The following is an 8,201-nucleotide window of genomic DNA, read 5'->3' as shown; positions in this document are numbered from 1 at the left end:
CCACCTTCTATCCCAAAACACCCATCTCCTCTTCTTCTTCTCCACCGGCGAAGAAGATGGATTTTTCCGGTGGTTCTCCTCCACCGTCGACGTCACCGACATTTCGGATCTCTCTTCTTTTTTTTTTTTTAGGTTCTCTCTTTGTTTGAGAAGATAAAAATAACTTAATGGAGAGGAGGAGAATAAAAAAGTGATGGCTCTCTCTTCTAATTTATAGTGTTACGACACTACAAGAAATATCAACATTGATAGCATAAGAAGATAGCTCATTTTCCTGAACTGCTATGAAAGATCTATGTTTATTTTAATTTCTATATCATAGTACTAAATGAATGCTAAGATAAAAAATCACGAAAAGGAAAGCTAAAATCGTTTATTCCGCCAATACTTAGCGAAAAATTTCACTTAAACCGCCATGTATCCTAGATCTAAAATTTTTTAAGTCCCACATCCCATTGACAACAACACAAAAAAACTTTCACTTTTCCATAGAGAGAAAGAACAAAAAAAAAATCCTCCTAAATCAAACCTAGGTCCTCGGTCTCATGAGAGCACAAATCAATCTTTCCTCTCGATCCATCTACATCACCATGTGGATAAGAAGCGTCTCCTCTCATCTCAAAACCCTAGCCGCCGGTGTCGTCGCTGCTTCTCCTTGTCTCCTCTCATCTCAAAACACTTTTTTCCCCCTTTTCTTTTCTTCTGAGTTTTGATAAGAGAGAGAGAGAGAGTCACTATAAAGGTAAAGTATATCATCATCCTTACTCCCTCACTTCCATTGTTTCTTCGTTTCATTTTCTTTCCTTATTTCTTCGCTTGACTAGAGAAATGTGTTCGATTCCTCTTATTGGTACAAAAAATCTGAAGTTTTCTTGTTTTATTAAGAAAATATTGAACCTTACGTTTTTGGGTAAGCTAATCACTCTACCAAGTTATCAAATTCCTCTTATTGGTACGTGCTCTGTGATCTCTATTTAGTTACACTATCAAATTTATTTACAAACAATTGGCAGGCTAGAGTTTTATTTCTCTTCTTTGTTCTGATCCACAATTGTCCTTCTTCTCTCAGATTTTTGTTTCCTGGGTTTTGTCTGGGAGGAATCAGTCGGCGAATCTACATTACTCTCTCTGTCTCTCTCTCTGGCATTGTTGCTGCTGGGTTTAAACTTTTTCTCAAAATCGAAACTTTATCGGGATTTGATTGACAACTAAACCCTAACAATTGGTTTGTGGAAGGATGGAATAAAGATTGTAGGATTTTATTGACTCTTAGCTTTGTTGTTTTTTTCCCAAATTTAGGAGCTTTGGTGTGTACTGTCATCTTTCCTAAATATGCTATACATATTTTCTCAACCTTTTTTCTTAGAGTTATACTCATATTGCTTGTGTTTTTCAAAAGGAGGAGAAGGAGATTGAAATTGAAGATGCATATAAAGAAGAAGAGTGTGTGAGCGATATTGACCTCTGTGATGGGAAGAATCCTTTAGCCGTGGTTGAATATGTCAATGATATGCATACTTTCTACAGGAAATCTGAGGTAACTTGGTCTTGTTCAACACACATTTTTGCTTTTCTGTTCTTTATCATTATGGGCTTCTAGTTTCAAGGACTTGGTACTTATCTATGTTTAATTCATTCTTATGATTCTGCAGAAACTTAGTTGTGTGCCTCAGCTTCTCTTTTCTAAAACTACGGAATTTTGTTTCGTTTCTTCTTATGTTCTCCAAGTTTTATAGATAGAGAAGCTTCTCTTTTCTTTTAATCACAAGACATGTTAGTATTTTGAATGGTTAGTTAGTACATTAGTGTGATTGTTCTTGTTTTGTCTAAACGTTTAACTACGTTACAGGTTTTTGCATTGAGAGATGGATGATAGTGAAGGTAAGCATCAAACTTGTTTAATTGGTTTGGTTTATGATACATCAATTGGTGAATTGTTAGTTGTTTGATTTCCTGCTGGTTCATGATGTTCAGTTTCATGTTCAAGGCTTGTCTCTATTTGTCTAATGCTTGGCAGTGAATTGCTCTACTAAATGTTCATGCACTGGTGTTTTGTTTGATACAGGACGAGCCCATCTGAGTTTATTGCTCTACTAAGTACTTAGTTTACTAGTGGTTAGTGTCCCTCATGACTAGCTATTCCCGAGATACAAGGTTGTGGTAATGTCTAATATTCTGGAAATTCTCTTAGTTTTTTAGCCTTGAGTTAAGGACTTAAGTTAATATGAAAGAGCTTTGCTTTTCCTTGAACACAGGTACAATCGTTAGTTAAGGCAATGAAGGACGAGGATGGTGTGGCTAGAGCCGCGAAAATCTGGTTGTTGGTGTTACGAGTTCAAAGATCTAGTTGGTGGCACTTAGAATGTTTGTTTTATTTTGTTTCAATACTTGGCTGCACTTAAGATATTAGTATAAAACTTGGTATGGTCTTATGTATGACATTGTTTTGGTTAAAATATTTATATTATATATAGATGATGTATGAAATATGAAACCTATATAGAAATAAATTTAAATAAATTTTGTAATATAAACTAAATCGTTTTAATAGAGCTATGGTAGAAGCTCCTAAGATAGCATGAAAAATGACTTATTACATTATTTTAAAAAGTTAAAAAAGTGTGTTAACAAAGCATTTCGCTACTGCTATGGTTGAAGACTTTAACATAGCATACATATCCGGCGTTATTGTATGTGTGGTACCTACGATAACAGTGGCCTAACATAGCGTTTGTGAAAAAGCTATGAATGACATATTATAACTTTTCTCTACTGCTATCAATGTAGATATGTGTTGTAGTGCGAAATATTAAAAGAGTTTATTCACTGCTATATGGGATCGGTAAATAATAAATATCATGATATTTGTTGCAAAGTTTGGCACGTAAGGGGTTGAGGTGTATAGGTTACATGCAATAGTGTGATATATATGTAAGTTGTTCGATTCTTATAACCGGTAAATAAATATAAAAGTTTATTTTTAGGAGATGATGCCACAACCCAACGTAAAGAGCAAAGGGTGACACAGGGCTCAATATTATTTATTTTTGACTTATTCTACTGTTTAGATGATATACATTGCTTTATGGATGTACGTGATTACAGGCAAAAATCACGTTCGGTAGCTGGAAGACTGTTATCATATTCCAGAGTTTATTTTTTATTTTTTATTTTCATTTTTTTAAAAATATATATAAAACTGGAATAACTCACTGGCTGTACTAAGCATATACTGTTTTTAGTCTTTTTTTTATATGGAAACTAATCTACACATATCGTACGGGAAATCAAAATATACATAACTAAGGTTCCCAAGTGTCAACATACACCAGCAATAATATTTTACATTATTATTATTATACAGCAAACTATATCCAATAATAAATTTTATTACGTTTAATACAGATAAATCAAATATTAAGATCTAATTTTGGCCAAAATAATACTGAATTAGTACATAAATTTTGACCCAAATAAAAGGAAATGTTGATTAAAAATGACTATACAGATATATTCCATATACGCTAATTTAACACTTTTCCATTTGATTCACAAATTCTCATGGAAAGAAAAAAAATACGATCTCTTAAAACAGCATTTTTTTATTCTTATTTTATTATATTAAACGTTTGACCAAAAAAAAGAAAATCTAAGTTTTAAATCAATATATTTTCTAACTAATTTGGACTGTTTGGTGTTCATATCTTCGTAAACGATTTCTTTCCGGTGGAGTACGGATTGTCAAATTGTGTGGTTAAATGGAAACAAATCAAAGTCATATGTTTATCAATTAATTCGTTTTTCTTTAGATTACAAGTGGTTGAGTTTTTGTTTAGATTACAACTACAAGTGTAGTTGAGTTCATGTATTTCTTAAGGTTTTTTTTTTCTATTAAACTAATAAAAAGTTGCAGCAATATTGGTCATTGATGCATACACGTCTTCATACACGAAGTACATTACTCGATTTAACTTTGACTATGAAAATAATACTATATTTTAAAAAATTAGTGCTTGATATGATGATGATATCTTTTTTTGTACCCTATAATGATATCAATCTCAAAATATACACACACTTCCAAGTAACTTTATTTAAAAGAATTATGAGGAGAAGAGATATTTTTATCAACCTTTGGGGCCGTATGCCATATTGCCCACACCTTTTAGGTCTTTTACTATCTTAAACAGAAACTGAAACCGTACCTCAAGTATTAATATAAAGTATGTATATGTTGAATCAGAAGACATACAAGATCGTAAACTTACACATGTTAAGATCTGTTATGTAGACATAAGCATGTGCTCGAACTTGTAAGCTCGTGTAAAACAATTCAAACTATTTTTTGTTAATTGCTACTGTAAGTATTAGCACAATATACTGTATATAAAAAATCGTTTCTCTAATAATTTTTTTAAAAAACAAATCAATAAATCATCACGTTTGAAATGTCCTAGAAATTCCTAAATCATCGCCCCTCGGTTCTAGATCTTGAAAAAAAGAGAATACTATACGTAATGTGTCAAAACATTGTAGTGGAGACGAGAGCCTCGCTATCTCCGGAAACGTAAGACGACAAATATATAAAAACTTTAATACAAATGAGTACAAGAATTGATAGTGTCCTAGAAGAAAAAAGAAAAGAAGTACTAGACAAGAAGAGTGAGGTTACTTTCGTTATTATAGCATCTACATGTATTGTTGATTATTTTTTTTTTTTTCCGAATCTGTAACGTCCCTACCTTTGTAGTTTCTACATCAAGATTCAAATCATAGCAGCAAAGTTATTAATTGCGTTAGTTAACAAATTTTTTTGATTAGGTTGTGGGTAAGTGAGAAAGCGTAAAGCGAGAAAAGTAAAGTGAGAAAGGTGGTTGCGCTTTGGTATACTTAATACTAATACTAACGATTAACAAACATTAATTAAAACCCAAATGACCGATTACTTTGTAATGCATTAATAAATAATACTCCTCCACTATAGAAGATGTTAACATTCAAACAGGATAATTATTAAGGAGATCTGAACTGTAAACCCATGTTAGTTTTTTGGATACTAGGATTCTGAAGCAGGTAAAAATATGAAAATTACGACGTTTAAATTAGCAAAAAAAAAAATCGGTTGCAAAAAATATCAGAAAGTTTATTTCAATTCGTAGACTAGTAATTATTTCCGACTTGGTTCTGTTGTTTCAATGAGAAAAAATAAGTTTGTGTTTCGTCTTTTGAGTCAAACCAAAATTGGAAATAAATCATAATGTTGTCAAGTAGTTTTTTGTTTCTGAAAACGGACTAAGTACACAGTTTTGAGTTGTTGATATCTTAAAAACTATTCGTGACATAAAATATAAATATAGAGGTAGTACATATAACAGAACTTCTACTAATATTATAACATCAGCATCCTTATTATAACACATACTCTAAAACAGAAAGCGATCGTAACATGTGTGCAGGGGATAGAAAAATAGTAAATGATGCTAATGGTCCCTGATCCTGCATTTGAGTAGAGTAGCTCGTCAGAAGTCACTGACTACTAGTCAATTTACTTTCTCGATTTAACATGTTCCTCCCCTCACTTTCGAAACTTTCATTCATAGTCATTACTAAGATTAATTACATTAGGTGGTTACAACTTACAACGATCTACTTTATCTCATCGGACGCTTCCGGAGTCATCAGTATTCTCCAAGAAGATGGAAGAAATACATCGACAGACTCATAATTTTTATCTAACATATACTAACTGCAATGTTATAGAGTTGTTGTTTGTAACAATTACTTGTTAAAGATGTTAAAATGTATGATTGTTTCGTTTTACTTTTTTTTAATGATATAGTTATATTTTAATCTTTTTATATCTTTGTCGAACCGGTATAGATCACCTAGAAGAAAATAAAGTAAATAAATTAAGATGTAAGATTTTTTTTTTTTTGTCGTCTAAGATGTAAGATTATTTCAATGCAAGATTGTGAAGAAACAGAGTAAACAAACTACTTACGTTTCCGTTAAACGGGCTAGAACTTCGTAGCTTGGAGCTTGGAAGATGCATGGTACTGGTCGGTGTAACAGTTATTAAGGTATAGTCCACAATCAAAAGGTAAATAAAATCTCCAAAACAAAATTTATAAAACATATATATATATATATATATATATAACAAATTTTAGATTAATGAGCTTTAAACGATTACTACTTTGCTGAGTTAGCTTTTAGTAGCTAGCTTGTAAAAAAGGTAAGTTGACATACTCAAAGCAAAATCCATTACACATGAGACTACAAGTAACCACCACCTACAGTATATTGAAGACCAGTAATATCAAAGTACGAGGACATGGGTGAAATCAGACCCATGAACGAAGTGACTTTAAATGCTATCGCTTATGATGAAATTGATTGCAAACTGATATGATAGCCTGATAGGAAATGTAATACTAGATACATGATTAAATGAGTTTAGTGAATTGACTAATAGTATCGATTTTGTAGGTGCATTTAATAAGTACTAGTAGTATAATATATGAACCATTTCGAAACGTTTATCAGATTATTAAAAATGGAATGTGAAATCGACCACCGTAACATTCCTTTCCAACTAGGAAAAGGACAATGCTTCACAGATACAGAGATGTGGTACCACTATCCCCACCCATTGTCTTATAGGGAACGATAATGACTTCTNATTTTTTTTTTTTTTTTTTTTTTTTTTTTTTTTTTTTTATATATATATATATATATATATATCACTTATTTGATATAATAGTTGTTTTTGTTTCTCAAGTAATCTTATCTTATTTTAAATATCAATTAATTTCGCGGCTATGAAAAAAAACATATTTAAAATAGTTTTGAATTTATCTTTGTCTTGATCATAACAAATCACTATACTTGTTCACCTTTAATTTCGTTATTTTGTTTGCCATCTTAAATAACTAAATATAATAATTTTAAAAATATAATAACTCAACTCTTAGATAAAATATTCAAATGAAAACTTGTAAGAAACGTGTAGTGTAGTGTAAAATGTAAGGGAAAATAATAATGTACTAATTTAAAATTTGATAAAACTGACTATCAATTTAGAGAAAACATACATATATATGATTTAATTTAAAAGGTTCATACAATCTTCGTGATAAATAAGTAGAGACAATTCATCTACCAAACAAAAAAAAAAAAAGATAATGTAGCTTCTAAGGCTTTTGATAGATGGGCTTTAGGCCCATTAAATATCTTAAGAAAAAAGACCTAGGCCTGGTGGTGTGACATTACGCTTTTAATTAATTAAAATCATATTTAATCTTGTGCAACCCATCATCGTCACACTTAACGGAAATGGCGGAACACGCTAAACGACGCGTTTTGAGAGAGCATATTGTATTGTATTCCCTTACTCATGATGATGATGAATGATCTGTTGTTGTAAGAATCGAATTCGCTCGCCCTTCCCTCATCATCTCCATAGATCTCTCTCTCTCTCTCTCTCTCTTTCTTCTCTTCCTCTCATTTTCTTTTCCTTAAACTAAATTTCATCTCTTTTCTTTGTCCAAAACCCAAGACTTTTTTACCTGGAAAAAAGCTTACAATTTTTTCTCCTGGATCTCACTCGCTCTCGCTCTGTTTGCTGGGTCACACTACAACAGCTGAATTAGATCTATTTTTGTAAGTGGGTCTTACAAAGTCGTCTCCTTTGATCTGCTTTTCATTTTGATTTAAGGGTTAAGGATAAAAACGTGAGCTTTTCATTCTTAGGGTTGTTGCTTCTCTGTTTCTATTTCATTTGAGAAATTTGCTAGCTTGAGTTTGATTTGTGATTAATCGTTTTGCAGCACCTGTTGATTTGGTGTGTAAAGTTATTAGGAAATGGATAAGGAGAAGTCTCCGGCACCTTGTGGAGGAGGTCTTCCTCCTCCATCTCCATCAGGTCGGTGCTCTGCATTCTCAGATTCTGGTCCCAGTGGTCATGGATCAGATGCTAACCGAATCAGCCATGATATTAGCCGTATGCTTGATAACCCACCTAAGAAGATTGGACACCGTCGAGCTCATTCTGAGATCCTTACTCTCCCTGATGATTTGAGCTTTGATAGTGATCTTGGTGTTGTTGGTAATGCTGCTGATGGACCTTCTTTCTCTGATGAGACTGACGAAGACTTACTCTCTATGTATCTTGATATGGATAAGTTCAATTCTTCTGCTAC

At 32.2% G+C, this 8,201-nt stretch overlaps 2 protein-coding genes and 1 long non-coding RNA gene across 11 annotated transcripts in view; 2 read left to right on the top strand and 1 right to left on the bottom strand.

Moving 5' to 3' along the window:
* LOC104700329 (delta-9 acyl-lipid desaturase 2) overlaps positions 1 to 198 on the bottom strand; it is a 2,628-nt gene extending 2,430 nt beyond the window's left edge. Inside the window, exon 1 of one of the 2 annotated variants that reach the window (XM_010415835.2) lies at positions 5 to 198. In XM_010415835.2, coding sequence (XP_010414137.1) covers positions 5 to 102 — 98 coding nt within the window. In that variant the 5' untranslated portion in view covers positions 103 to 198. The remainder of the gene's footprint in view (positions 1 to 4) is intronic. The other variant, XM_019227472.1, reaches the window with a different exon arrangement.
* LOC104700330 lies at positions 288 to 2,473 on the top strand. 7 transcript variants are annotated; one of them, XR_753555.2, is made up of 5 exons: positions 288 to 742; positions 1,070 to 1,537; positions 1,850 to 1,881; positions 2,066 to 2,154; positions 2,256 to 2,473. It is a non-coding gene; the product is annotated as an uncharacterized LOC104700330 (long non-coding RNA). The 7 variants fall into 7 exon arrangements; XR_753554.2 differs by having other exon boundaries at positions 288 to 952; XR_753557.2 differs by having other exon boundaries at positions 288 to 1,251; positions 1,400 to 1,537.
* Positions 7,335 to 8,201, top strand: part of LOC104700328 (probable transcription factor PosF21) — a 9,305-nt gene continuing 8,438 nt past the window's right edge. Inside the window, exons 1-2 of one of the 2 annotated variants that reach the window (XM_010415833.2) lie at positions 7,335 to 7,733; positions 7,830 to 8,098. In XM_010415833.2, the coding sequence (XP_010414135.1) occupies positions 7,864 to 8,098 (235 nt within the window). In that variant the 5' untranslated portion in view covers positions 7,335 to 7,733; positions 7,830 to 7,863. The remainder of the gene's footprint in view (positions 7,734 to 7,829; positions 8,099 to 8,201) is intronic. The other variant, XM_010415831.2, reaches the window with a different exon arrangement.

This window comes from Camelina sativa, chromosome 7 (assembly GCF_000633955.1).
Source record: "Camelina sativa cultivar DH55 chromosome 7, Cs, whole genome shotgun sequence".
In the NCBI taxonomy this organism is placed as follows: Eukaryota; Viridiplantae; Streptophyta; class Magnoliopsida; order Brassicales; family Brassicaceae; genus Camelina; species Camelina sativa.
The sequence above is the reverse complement of the archived record's forward strand: the minus strand, read 5'-3'. Positions and strand labels throughout refer to the sequence as shown.